The sequence below is a fragment of the Silene latifolia genome, chromosome 10 (assembly GCF_048544455.1).
Source record: "Silene latifolia isolate original U9 population chromosome 10, ASM4854445v1, whole genome shotgun sequence".
Lineage (NCBI taxonomy): Eukaryota > Viridiplantae > Streptophyta > Magnoliopsida > Caryophyllales > Caryophyllaceae > Silene > Silene latifolia.
Genome location: NC_133535.1, coordinates 127,099,026 through 127,112,771, shown reverse-complemented (window position 1 = coordinate 127,112,771; position 13,746 = coordinate 127,099,026). Strand labels below are relative to the sequence as shown.

Below are 13,746 nucleotides of genomic sequence, written 5' to 3'. Positions count from 1 at the left end.
CATATATAACAATCGTACAATAGAACAACTATTCAATAGTATTTGTGTACGATCGTTTTCGTTATCAGCGTGTGTCACTCGTTCAATTACACTTTCCTTTTAAAAAGGTGCAAGTTACTATTCCTTTTCATTCTATCTCATTTTCTTTTCAGATATTTTCTGAAGACAGATATATCATTTGGACCACACAAATCTTTCCAAAAAAGAAAAGAGGGAAGAAAATCCGATTATCATGAAAAACGAAAGAGAGAAGAAATGAGTAACTAGAAGGGAGTACTTGTCAATAACCCGTCTCAAACCTAAGAATACTTATATTGTAAATGGAAGTTTGTGTTTTTTGTATCTACATTGAAAACACCTAAAAAATTGACCGTGTCAAACCCGAAAATAACAAAAGACCAACATTTTAAAAAAGACTTCACCGAAAACACACAAATATAAACAAACGATGAAAAGGAAGGATAACTGATTGATTAAATTATTGCACTTGTTTATCGCTGACCTCTATCTCTATCTGTAATTTCGCTTATTAATTAACTTCTTTGATTTGCATCCAAATAAAGCATAGATACATAGACAGATATGGCGGGAGCTCGAGTTACGATGCAAGTAACTAAAAATGGCGTCGCGATCATCACTCTTTCGAATCCTCCTGTTAACGCTCTTGCAATTCCTAGTAATTTCTTCAATTTTCACTCTTTCTTCATTTTTTTTTGATATGATTTGCAAATTACGATTAAATAGCATTTTGTGATTATAATTTAGTCTGTATTAGCTTTGATTTCAATTCAACTTATTTCTTCGATTTGCTTACAATTTACTTCAGTTTTGATAATTTTAGTTTCGTGGTAGGAGTATTTTGCGATAGAACTTTGTCCGTGATTAGTTTGATTTGATTTTGTGCATTTTCTTTGATTTGTTTACAATTTATTTCAATTGTGATAATTTTAGTTTCGCCGTAGCTTATTTTGCGATAGAACTTTGTCGGTGATTAGTTTTGATTTGATTTCGTGCAATTTCTTTGATTTGTTTACATTTTGTCTCAATTGTGAGAATTTTAGTTTCGCGGTAGTAGTATTTTGCGATTAAAATTTTGTCAGTGATTAGTTTTGAATTGATTTCGTGCAGTTTCTACAATTTGTTTACAATTTTTTCTTCAATTTTGTTGATTTAAGCTTCACGGTAGTAGTATTTTGCGATTAGAATTCTGTCGAAGATAAATTTTGATTTGGTTCCGAGTAATTTGTTAATTTTTGAGATTTTTTTAGTTGCGCAGTAGTAGTATTTTGAGATTAGAATGTACTTCGTATTTAGTTTTGATTTGCTTTTGAGGAAATTCTTCAATTTTTCAATTTTTTTTCATTGTTTTTGATATTTTAGTTACAGAAGTACTACGTAGTACTCTCTTCCGTCTCAAAATTCATTTTACGCAGAAAACAATTTATATAATTGAATGATGAAAAGTAGAGATGACTGAGACAAAAATTTGCAAAGAAATCAATAGTAGTTTTCTAGTAGGATTGGTAAGAGAAGGTGGGAAGATTTTTTCGAGATGACTTAAAAAGTTAAAAGGAATGTGGGAAGATAATTTTGAGACGGGGGGACTAGTGTTTTGCGATTATAAGTACCCTGCATTTATTTTGTTTTGATTCCAAGTGATTTCTTCAATTTTTACAAGTTTTCCTTCGATATTTTTAGTCACTATGAATAGGATTTTACGATTATAATTTAGTCTATATTAGTTGTGATTTGGTTTTGCTTTTGTGGTGTAGTAATTGCGGGATTGAAGGAAAAATACGACGAAGCGATGAAGAGAAGTGATGTCAAAGCTATTGTTCTTACTGGTACTCCCTCAGTTTTTTTACTAATCCCTTCCTTTCATGATGATGTTCATATTTCACATTTTATGGTTGATGTTTCATGGTTTTGATCATAAATATGTCAAAAAGTAAATCCGGTTGTGATATGAAATATAATGTTATATTTGTCCTTGAAACTCTTATGAAAAAAGTATACTAACATCACAATCGTATTTAAATGGTTACCTATGTAAATGAAATAAACTATGGTCAAATGGTTTATCTTGTAGACTGCGTGAAAGTAAACATGAAGATTTTTGTGAAGGAAGGGTTATGGCAGTTATCTCCTCGCTTTGGAAACATGAAATTTCTCATTTAGATAATCATTTAAATATTTGAGTAAATATTGTGAATTGTGTACTCTGTTTTTTTTGGTTAAGAATATAATAAAGCAGGTTTGTTTTTCAAAGCAATGTTTTTAAAGCCAGAAGTCGGAGACTCGGAGGCTTATTTTGAGGGAAAAAAAGGAAACGTGCACATAATAAGAAATAGAAGGAAAAATAATTTGCAGAAAAATTAAGGGTGTGTTTGGATTGAGTGATTTAGAGGGAAAAGAAAGGGAGGGAGAGTAGGGGATTGAAAATCCTTTATTTGGATAGCAAATAAGGGTGGAGGGAAATGGAGGGGGAGAGATTTGGAGGGTTCCATTTTCCCTCTTCCAAGGCAAATCATAATCTCTCCACAATAGGCAAGATTTGGAAAGAAATTGTATCCAAACACCCACATTTCATTTGCCCTCCTCTTCCCTTACCTCCCTTTCTCTTCCCTCCTTCCCCCTCCCCTTCCTTTCCCTCTACTTTTGCTATCCAAACACACCCTAAGGAGCATAATAATTGTGTTTCAAATGCAAGTTATGAAAGAGTGGTATCACAAAACTTAGTGATCATAAGTTCATAACTAATGCACAGAAGGAAAAAATCTGGTGATGAGTTTATGACTTTATGTTGGACACCAAACTAGAAATCAGGAAGCTTCTCAAAATGGTTAAAGAACTCGTTTATGTATAAAGCCCTCGTTAATCCCCATATGACCGACGTGGGACTCACTTCTCATTCACTGTTGCAATGGATCATGATTCATATAACTTAATAACATTCATCCATGCTCCGATCTTAGGCGTACTCGCCACTGTCTTTGAACTAGAATTTGAAACCCTGACCCAACCCAGCAGTACACCATTACCAGCGTTGCCAGCGGGTGACTTTGTGACTTGCACTATATTTTTCTGGTGCGATTGATATAGTTATACTAGAACTCGCCCAAAAGCTAGCTCAATGTGTGGACCACCCATTTCTATACAGTCACACTAGGCATCTCCTAACGCTGCAGCGGGTCATTACAGGAAATATGATTGCGTGGTTATACAACTTTGTTTTTAATAATTGCTTAGATCACATATGATAATTGGATTAGTATGAATCATGTAATGATGACTGTATCATAATTATACTGCTGTGTGTTATTTATGTTTTTATTTGGTCAATTCAGGTGAAGGCGGCAAGTTCTCTGGTGGTTTTGACATAAATGTGTTTGAGAAAGTTCACAAGACTGGTAATTTGTTGCTCTGTTATATCCGATTGAGATTGTTTGACGAGTATTTTAATTTTGTTGGATTAATGACAAGGGTATTTGGTTGTGTATTTGGTTGTGCAGGGGATAAATCTGTATTACCGGATGTTTCAGTCGATCTTGTTGTCAATACCATTGAAGGTCCTTACTAAACTTACTTTTACGTTTGTATTTTGATATTATAAGCTTTAATAAATATTTATTTTTCTGTTGTAAAAGAGTCCAAATTGTTTGTTGGTTATGACCTTAGATGCTCGAAAACCTTCCGTTGCTGCCATTCAAGGACTTGCACTTGGAGGTGGCTTGGAATTGGCGCTGGTTCGTGACAATTTCTGACTTGCATCTTAAGAGAGTGTTTTATGTTTTCCTTTGGCCTCTCTAATTTAAGTATGTTTCTTATTGAAAAGTTAATTTGAGAACGAAGCTTGGAAGAGGGAAGATATGAGATGCTAGATAAAACTCTATTAGGAAATCTAAAAATCGTGACGCATGTTCTTTTTTTTTTCTTCTCCCCTGAACAGAATCTTCCTTTATTGTTCAAGAATAAGAAATATGATTTTTTTCCCCTTTCACTGCTTCTTCAGAATCTTACACTAAACTATCTGCAGGGTTGTCATGCACGAATTTCTGCTCCAAAAGCCCTACTTGGATTACCTGAGTTGTCACTTGGAGTGATTCCTGGATTTGGAGGTACAAGCATTTTATTGTGTCAAAGCAACATATATAGTGACAATGGCTTATGTTTTTCTCTATCAGTCTCTATTTAAATTGGTTGGGATAATACAGCTGAAATATTTGAAACTGATTGATGACAAATAGGGACACAGCGTCTTCCCAGGCTTGTTGGCGTGAAAAAGGCAGTTGAGATGATGTTGGTAAGATGCTTTCTCGACGTCTTGACTATCCTAACATGTGAATGAAATGTTTGGACTTTTTTGGTCCTTGATATCAGACATGTGTTACACAAGTTGCAACTTCATTTTCACTTATAAGACTTTAGTTTTAGTATTCAAGTCCTTGTAGTTGCATATCTCCTGATATTGGATCTGTGTTATACAAATTTTTGTTTTTACCTAAATAACTTCCAACTAGTTGTTGCCCATCAGTGCATTTGATTAGTCATTTAAAACACTAATTGATTGAGAATATTACTGAATGATTAATCAACCCGCTCATATGATTTGAGAGCTGGCTATAGCATTACATATGAGGATATGACTACATTGGTGCTGCCGAAGCTCGAAATCTGGGAATCTGGGAATATTAAAAATGACCACAAACACAATTGATGGTTTTGTTAGTTATAACTTAATAAGAAGTCCATTGCTGAACTTCATTAAGGTAAGTAGCAATTTGATGCTGCAGCTGACACTCAAACATCTTAACTGAACAAGAGTTTTTCAAGCTATCCATTAGGAGTCTTTGCTATCAAGAAATTATAACTTGCAAATCAACTTTGTATTAACTTTATTTTAGTTGCTGCAATTCTCTGACCAACTGTGAAATAGATAATAATACGACCACAATGTATGTCACTTGTATGTTCAAACTCGGCTTAGTGTCTTGAGTTAAGCTGCTCGGTTATACTGGATATTTATGTTTTATTAGCTGGAATGTCTGAGATATTCTCAGTTTTTCTTTGACAAAAATGCACACTTTTCTTCCGTGTATGATATTGAGCTCCTGTACTGCCTGGAAAATAGGACTACCAAGTATGATGTTTTATGCATAATAGTATGGTAAGTGGGAAGTATCTTTTGATTTTGTTTGCTCATTGTTCTTTCTTCACAGTCATCTAAACCAATCACATCTGAGGAAGGGAAAAAGCTTGGCCTAATCGATGACGTTGTGCCACCTCACGAGTTGCTAAATGTATCATGCTCGTGGGCTCTAGATATAGCAGAAAGTCGGAAACCTTGGGTACGCTCACTTCATATGACAGAAAAACTAGGCTCCCTCCGTGAAACACATGATTTCTTAATGAAAGCCAGACAACAAGCAAAACAGACTGCGCGAAACATGCCACAGCACCAAGCATGCCTTGATGTTATTGAGGACGGTATCATACATGGAGGTTATTCTGGGGTTCTAAAGGTATACTAGATCTTTAAATTTGTTTCTTTTGCATTTTGTTGAATCTGTTCTACAATGAATGAACAATGAAACTGACATTTAAATATTTGCCCCAGGAAGCTAAAGTTTTTAAAGAGCTCGTTGTGACAGATACTTCAAAAGGTCTAGTGCATGCGTTTTTTGCCCAGCGTATGACATCAAAGGTTCTTCCAACTCTCACGTCCGTTTTTTTTTAAATAAAAAGTTCCCTTCCATCAATCATTCTCTTTACAATTCAATTTTATAATAATCCCTTACATTTTGTGTAAGTTACTGACCACCTGGCATTCGTACTCCATTATCAGTGTTCTAGCCTTCTCATCTTACTTTAGTTTTTGAATCCTTATTCTGCTCATTTCACAACGTGCCTTTTGAACTGCAATTCTGACAGGTACCTGGTGTTACCGATGTTGGGTTGAAACCAAGGCGCGTATCCAAAGTTGCTGTGATTGGTGGGGGGTTAATGGGCTCTGGTATCGCAACTGCCTTACTCCTGGGTAACATAAATGTTGTTCTGAAGGAAATTAACACTGAATTTCTTTCCAAAGGGTTAAAATCAGTTGAAGGTACTTTTTATCTTAGTTTCCACTTTCCACCAAACAAGTGCTCTTTTATTATCTCAACTCCCTGCCCTTGTCCCACTTTAGTATAGGGAGCTGAGATGAGTTTAGGATTCAGAGTGTATTTTACTGTTTTTTTATACTTTTATCTAGTTATCTACATTGTTAACCAAATTTTTCTGGTGTGATTTTTTAGCTTTTCTAAAGTAAGCGACTAGCTGTTACTTCTAAGCTATGTTACTCTGTGACTTTACTTAGCTACCATGTCGCGTGTGCAACACCTATCGTATCCTATGACCTACATGATACCGACGCTTCGACATTTCACTTAAGACCAAAAAATTGAAAATTTTCGCACAAAATAGCCGTATTCGACACTCGACACATATCAGTCACGACATTTGTGTCGGAGAGTCAGGGTAACACACCTTCTAAGAACCTTTCTAAAATGAGCTATGCAGGCAACATTAGGGGATTAGTCACAAGAGGGAAGTTAGCACAGGACAAGGCAGAGAAGGCAACTTCATTGCTCAAAGGTACTCTGGACTACTCGGAATTTAAGGATGTTGATATGGTCATTGAGGTTAGCTTTTTAGACACCTGCAACTTCATAAAGCTGTTTGTATAAGGGCAAGTGTTGTACGGTTATAAAGAGTGTTGTTTCAGTTTGACACTGGTGATGATTTAAATGTGCCGAGGAATTTCATTCTACTTGCTAAGAGTATGTATATTGTCTACCAGGCTGTAATTGAAAATGTTTCATTGAAACAAACAATATTCAGCGACCTTGAGAAATCCTGCCCGCCACATTGCATTTTAGCAACAAATACATCAACTATTGACCTAAATATTGTTGGGGAAAGGACCAGTTCTCAGGAACGCATAGTTGGTGCACATTTTTTCAGGTATGATGCTGTTCTTGATGCTAAAACTGATGATGTTTTTGCCTGTCAAATGTTGTTATGCAGTTATGCTATTATTTAGCATTTCTTATCTTAGGTTTGAGCTCAGTCACTGATTTTTAATTGTCTCGTCTCAGTCTAATGATGTTATTTATATTGGTGTAAATTGGAAAGTTGCTCCTGTAATCTGTGTTATTGAGTGGTATGGTCATGGTTTAATTGAGAGTTTTGCTCCTTCCCCAAATCGCTGTCACTGAGTGGTATTTGTAGTTTTGGGGTTTTAAGTTATAGTGTCTCCATCAAGCTATGATGCGTTTTAGAAAGGTAAAAATCCTTCTATGTGAGGTTCCAGGCTATGTTACTTCGACACTTCATATGAGTTCACGTACCCGTGTCCGACACTCGACCCTTGGACATTGGTATGACACTCAGACACTTCATTTTAGACCAAAAACTTGCCAATTTTTCATAAAGTAGCCGTGTCCGACACTTGGATACGCACCCGTGTCCGACCCTTCTAACCGAGTTGGAGTAGCATAGGTTCCAGGTCCCCCTATAATTAAATTTCTAATATAAGGAACGCACCATAGGTTAGGACTGAGATAATATGCATCCATCTCCTAATTCTTTGTTGACCTTCTATAAGCAATGTTGTTCATACTCTCAATGTCAATTCTGATGTTGATTTATCCTTCGTATTAACCATTTATTTCCTGATTACTTTATGTGGTAACCTCCTAATTATACTTGTGGCTAAAAGTACACAATATTCCTTCCATCTAATATGATCGTCCACATTCAATATTCTAAGTTCCCCTGTACTGTTTCACTAGGACGCCTGACAATAAAGAACTTTAATTATTTCAAACAAATTTTTTTAGTGAATTTGTGTTTTTAAGAAGAGAGATAATACCTATTGACTGTTGTACATGTAACTCATTTAGGTAAGTAGAACCTTTACTCATGAACAGCAGACAACCTTTAGTAATTTAAAGATAGCTAGCATAGAGTTTGCCTTGGGGTCAAAATACCTATGGAAACTGCAACAGATTGCTTGCTGATTTTGACTAGCATAGCGTTCACCTTAATGACCATGGAGTTTAATGCTTTAGTTGCTCGAGTTTGTTTTAACTCTAATTTTGCTTCTGTTATGGTTATGGACAATTTGCATTGTTTTTTTAATTGGATATGCCTCTCTGTTGAACAGTCCTGCGCATGTCATGCCTCTGCTGGAAATTGTACGGACAAATAAGACTTCAGCCCAAGTTGTTCTGGATCTCATCAATATTGGAAAATTAATTAAAAAAGTTCCTGTCGTGGTGGGTAACTGCACTGGATTTGCCGTGAATAGGACTTTCTTCCCATACAATCAGAGTGCTCATCTCCTGGCAAATTTGGGGGTCGATGTTTTCAGGATCGACAGAGTGATCAGCGATTTTGGCCTGCCTATGGGACCTTTCCAGTAAATTCCTCAAACCCATATCTTTGTTAATTGGTAACAAGAAAATTTTTGAATTTGCTCAGTCTTCTATGGCTACAAGCCTACAAGCCAACAAATGCTACAAACAAACAATTAGACCCAACTCTGACAATTTTTTTTTTTTTATTACAGTAGTCAGTGATATAACTGGTTACACAACTTAATTCCTTTTTATGGGAAATTAAAATAATTTTCATAGAAGCCCAATTACTGTAGCACAATTGCGTAATGATGGATGCTCACTAGTAGACACAGCTATTATCCTTGATCATTACTTTTGGGTCAGCCCAGCTATCTATTTGCTGGCATCTATTGTTTGATCGATGAAAATTAGACAGTGGTTTATTTCTGCCAGGCTTCAAGACTTGGCTGGATATGGGGTTGCACTTGCAGTGAAAAAAGAATTCGATGCTGCGTTTGCTGGTCGAACCTTTTCGTCTCCGCTGGTTGAGCTTCTTGTGAAAAATGGCCGAAATGGTAATTGCAGATTACATAAACTATAAACTGTTGGTCAGTAATTCCTGTTTTATTTTCGTCATAAATTGCTGATGAAATCCATCTTTTTCATGCTTTAGGTAAAAACAATGGCAAAGGCTATTATACCTATGAAAAAGGAAGCAAGCCTAAAGCAGACCTCTCTATCCTACCGATTATTGAAGAATCAAGAAGGTTGACTAATATTATGCCAGGTGGAAAGGTACGGAGAAGAGATTAAAGTGGTCTGTCTCTAGATATTTTTTTTTGTGATTTCATGGTGGATCACTATTATTTTCTCCTTCCATGCAGCCTGTATCTGTTTCAGACCAAGAGATATTGGAGATGGTATTGTTTCCAGTGGTGAATGAGGCATGTCGTGTTTTAGACGAAGGAGTTGTGGTCCGAGCATCTGACCTAGATGTAGCGTCTGTTCTTGGGATGAGTTTCCCTTCTTACCGGTTAGTTGTCTTATCGGTGATTAATGTTCTTTGCCTTGTACATATGTGATATGCCGAGCTTTTCTGACAGAATTTCTCATATGAGACTGACACGTGAAGTTAACTGTAGTTATTCTTTAAATTAGTGGGTTGATGGTTATATAAATAAGAGTTATACCTAGATGTAGGTCTTACATTATATTAACATGAGACTGTCTTTCGATAAACCATTTGCTTAACGAATTCTGCTTCAAGATAGGAATGCAAGCTTGCAACCGCCAATAGCTAACAAATTTTCTTTGTTTCTTCTGTCAGCGGTGGTATCGTTTTCTGGGCAGATACTGTTGGGCCGAATCATATATATAAGTCTCTGCAGAAGTGGACTGATTTGTATGGCAATTTCTTCAAACCGTCAAGGTACTTGGAAGAACGAGTTGCCAAAGGCCTGTCACTGGTGAGAACATTCTCTCATTTCTTCGTTGTGTTGCCTCTTCTGTAGTTCTGTGTACATTGTAAGAATGACTCAATAGATATAATGAGTTAAATCAAAATGACTTAAAAACACAAGTACCGGAAATTATTGAGTACAAAATAATTTCAATTAGATGTGATCTCAGACAGAAGCAAAAAACCGTCGATAGTTGAGCTAGTCAGCAATGTACTGGCTTACATTGCATATTTGCATATGATGCAGCAGAAAAAGAGAAGACAAAAAAAAAAAAAAAAAAAAAAAAACTCGTAGAATATTACCTCACTTGTTAAAAAAAGTGAAAACCATGTGGAGGGCATTAAGTTCAGATTTTCTTCATTCACCCATGAAGCCAAAGACTCACTTATCTTTGGCTTTGGAACATGATGCAATAAAGCAAAATGAGTCATTATAGTAGTGGTGTGTCTCGTATAGTGGACCAACATCCTAATGATGCAATTCTTGGCACAATCATTATTGTGGTCATCCGGAAACAATTGCTCTATATTTTTTAGCCGTCGCCTTCTTTCGCCTGTATTTAGCTTGTTAAACAAAGTAAGCAATAAGTCTCTCACGAGACTTTCTTACATTAAGGAAACGTGAGAAAACCCACAATTTAAGTCAGAAAACTTGCCTATTTACCCGCTAAACCATTGGGAGCTTCTCAAAAAGTAATAACTCACCATTATGTGGCTTACAAATTCTTGTTTAAGACGGCAATATCAGTTTTAATAGTAAAACGGATCCAAATAGGTATCATATGGTAAGGGTAGTTGTCTAGGTAATACGAGTAGCAAACGGATATTGCAGTCTTAAGCAAGACTTGCTGTGTATGGTTACATATCATTCCAATCTTAATCCGATGAGATCTCGTATGAGAATTTGCGCAAAACAAAAGCTTTAGCTCCCTCGGGAAAATTGAAAGTGTGTTCTAGTCTAAACTATGGTTCAAGAGCTGAGAAGCTGAACTATGTAATGATTTCTGTTTTGCTTACAGAGTGCACCTGCTTCGACGGCGTCTGCATCAAGACCACGCTTATAGACGGAGATGTTAACAGCCATCAGACAACTTTCACCTCAGATCGATTGGTGATTCAAAGAAGTATGCATCACCAACCACCACCGGTTTACACTAGAATATGATGACATTTTACAACAAATAAAACAAGTTTCCAGGTGAATTGGACTAATGTTGAATTACTGTCACACAATATAAAAGTTTGATGAGAATATCAATAAGATAATGCAAACATTTATTTTATGTTCCCAATTTCAAGGAGCATATATGGTGTACAATTTCATTTGTGCTGGTTGAGTTTAATTCAAGGCGGCCATGACATCGCGAAATTGATATGGTGGCTTATCACACAACGCCATAATCTTTGAGTCAAAGCCTCCACTTTGAGAAAAATTGAACAAGGTGATCCTGCATCAGCTTTTCGAACCAGGGTTCTCAAACAAGTGCGATGACTAATTTCGTTAATGAACAATATTTCTCAAACATTGGATTAGGAATACCGTTGACAACATCATTGATCTAGCAACAAACTTTCATTGTATTTCCTTTGCTTACGTTCCTAGAATTTGTATTAAATCCGCTCATAGGTTAGCTAAGCGTGCTATTAAACTGTAGAACTCGTTAACCCGATTGTCCAAAAAAAAAACAAAATTCTCAAACTTGTAATAATAACTATCGTCAATTCGTCATATTCTCATCATGACAGTAAAATTTGTCACCAGTCACCGACGGTCACTGCAAGTCCGCAACTTCAAATTCCTTTATTTTTTTTTAACAGCAACAAATAGCATAGCTTACAACAGAGTTTTATGAGTTATTCTATTCACTCCCCTAGGACAGAAACTAAGAGAGCAACAGTAAAAATTAGACGCAATAAACTTAATATCCTGAATAATGCAAATAATAGACGCAATAGGCTTTTCCGATCCAGCAACCTGCATAGATGAGAAGCTCTCTCTTTCTAAAAATTTAGAGAGAGAAAATTCTCTCAAAAAGCAAAAAAAAATTCCAGAAATTGGAAATGGGGTTGAATCTCTTTAATTTCTTCCTCAACTTTCCTTCATCTCTCTTATTAGAAATTTCTTCCATTACTTTTCTTGAGTTTTACATAATCTAAGATTTGACATTAATTTCTCTCCATCTTAGCCTAGGAAAGCTTTTTCGTCATACATCTTAAGAATAATGGTTTTAATTCAAGAATTGAAATAGAAATTTTTTTTTAGTCTTAATATCCTATATTGATTTTAGCAAAACAATGTTAATATTGGAGGATTTGATATCATAAATCTTCTTTTCCCAGCATCTTGTCCATAGATCTGAAATTTATTTCACTTCTTTGCATTTTTCATCAGCTTCGTAAGTTCTGATTTTGGGTTTGTTTGTTGTCTATCTTCTTGAGTTTGGTTTTTTTTTGTTTGAACTGTTTCCTCCTGGGGTATGAAGTTTCTGACTTTCTGCTTTTCATATTGAAAACTTCTACTTTGTCCTCTATCTTTATTAGTTATTTTATGTTTTATTTGGTAAATTAAAAGTTTCGACTTTCTTTACCGTTCACATCCGTGAGGATGTTATAAGTTGGATTTCATTCAACTTAGTTTCCTTTCCTTATTAAAAAAAAAAAAAAAAAAGACAATCCGTAACCAATCGAACATGAAGATACCCTTCATCCAAGGCCCATTTTAGCGCCTTGATAGTAGCCTGACCTTTGGCTTGCAGGGCAGAAGAGGCAAACGAACGAGCATGCGCACTACTCCTTAAGGTCTCATCACCATCCAACAAGCACCACCTCATACCAGAACTTCTATCAGCCCTCCAAGCGCAGCATCACACTTAACAGTGCAAACATTTCCGCACACAGCTCCACCAACAATCCAATAGGGAAATGAGTTTCTAATCCTCTTCGCTAATCCAAAATCAAAAGAGAAGTCCAACAAAGACGCTTGAAGGAGGCTAGCATCCTTATTGCACGCAACCTCATTCATACACTGAATGTCACCAAGAATAGAATTGAGAGCACCCATAGGCCAAGGGCGACGACTCCTGAAAACCATATTATTCCTACAGCACCAAATTCTCCAAAGGGTAGCGATAAGGAGAATAAGGAAGGAGTTAGGATCTAGGCCAATTAAGAAATACGTGACCCAGTTTATGATCCAAATCCTAACATCAATATCCACTCCCTCCGTGATTCTAATTCCTAAAGGGCAGCCAAACCATAGAGCCTTTGCAAAGCAACAATCTCTGAAGAGGTGAGAAATAGATTCCACACAAGTAGGTAGGCCATCACAAAGAGTACAAGAGGAGCGCCAATTCATCTTGCGATTGAGGAATTCAGAACCCACATGAAGGGCATTAGCCATAAATTTCCATAAAAACACCCTTAGTTTGTTAGAAATAGGCAACTTCCAGAACTTTGATTTGCAAAAGGCCACAATGGCTGCAGACATGATACATTCTAGAGCGATCAACATTCGTGGTAGATCCATTAGATAAGGCCTTAGAAGCATAATATCCCGACTTGACAGTGAAGACACCATGTTTAGAAAATTTCCAATAGAAGGAGTTATCCGAAGGTTGGCACGGAATATAAGTTGCGAGGATTTTCTTTGTAACTCCCTCACCCGAATCGAAACCAAGAGAGGAAAGATCTCATCTTTTGTGATTATCATGAAGGTCACCTACCAGAAGTGTGGAGTCAGTAGGAGCGTCAATAGAGTCCCCGCAAAGATCATGAAGACTATAGCCCTCTATCCATTTACTCTTCCAAGCATTAAGACGAGATGAAGATCCAATTGTCCAAGTAATAATATTGTTGTAGATAAGATCGGAACCCTAGACAAGGCTTTTGAGGGCCCATGACGAC

The 13,746-nt window shown here is 36.3% G+C and overlaps 1 protein-coding gene across 2 annotated transcripts; it reads left to right on the top strand.

Moving 5' to 3' along the window:
- Positions 1-378: 378 nt before the first annotated feature.
- On the top strand, positions 379-11,135 carry LOC141605917 (peroxisomal fatty acid beta-oxidation multifunctional protein AIM1). Of its 2 annotated transcripts, XM_074424843.1 has the most exons (19): positions 379-854; positions 963-1,564; positions 1,626-1,844; positions 3,348-3,410; positions 3,513-3,569; positions 3,679-3,746; positions 4,037-4,118; positions 4,248-4,303; positions 5,220-5,522; positions 5,618-5,704; positions 5,932-6,106; positions 6,562-6,683; positions 6,842-7,005; positions 8,210-8,464; positions 8,838-8,959; positions 9,058-9,179; positions 9,269-9,417; positions 9,712-9,850; positions 10,863-11,135. In XM_074424843.1, exons 3-19 carry the CDS (start codon positions 1,808-1,810, stop codon positions 10,905-10,907), a joined length of 2,046 nt encoding a protein of 681 aa, XP_074280944.1. In that variant the 5' UTR covers positions 379-854; positions 963-1,564; positions 1,626-1,807; the 3' UTR covers positions 10,908-11,135. The 2 variants fall into 2 exon arrangements, with proteins under 2 accessions (XP_074280944.1, XP_074280943.1); XM_074424842.1 differs by lacking the exon at positions 963-1,564 and having other exon boundaries at positions 379-676; positions 1,773-1,844.
- The last annotated feature ends 2,611 nt before the right edge of the window (positions 11,136-13,746 follow it).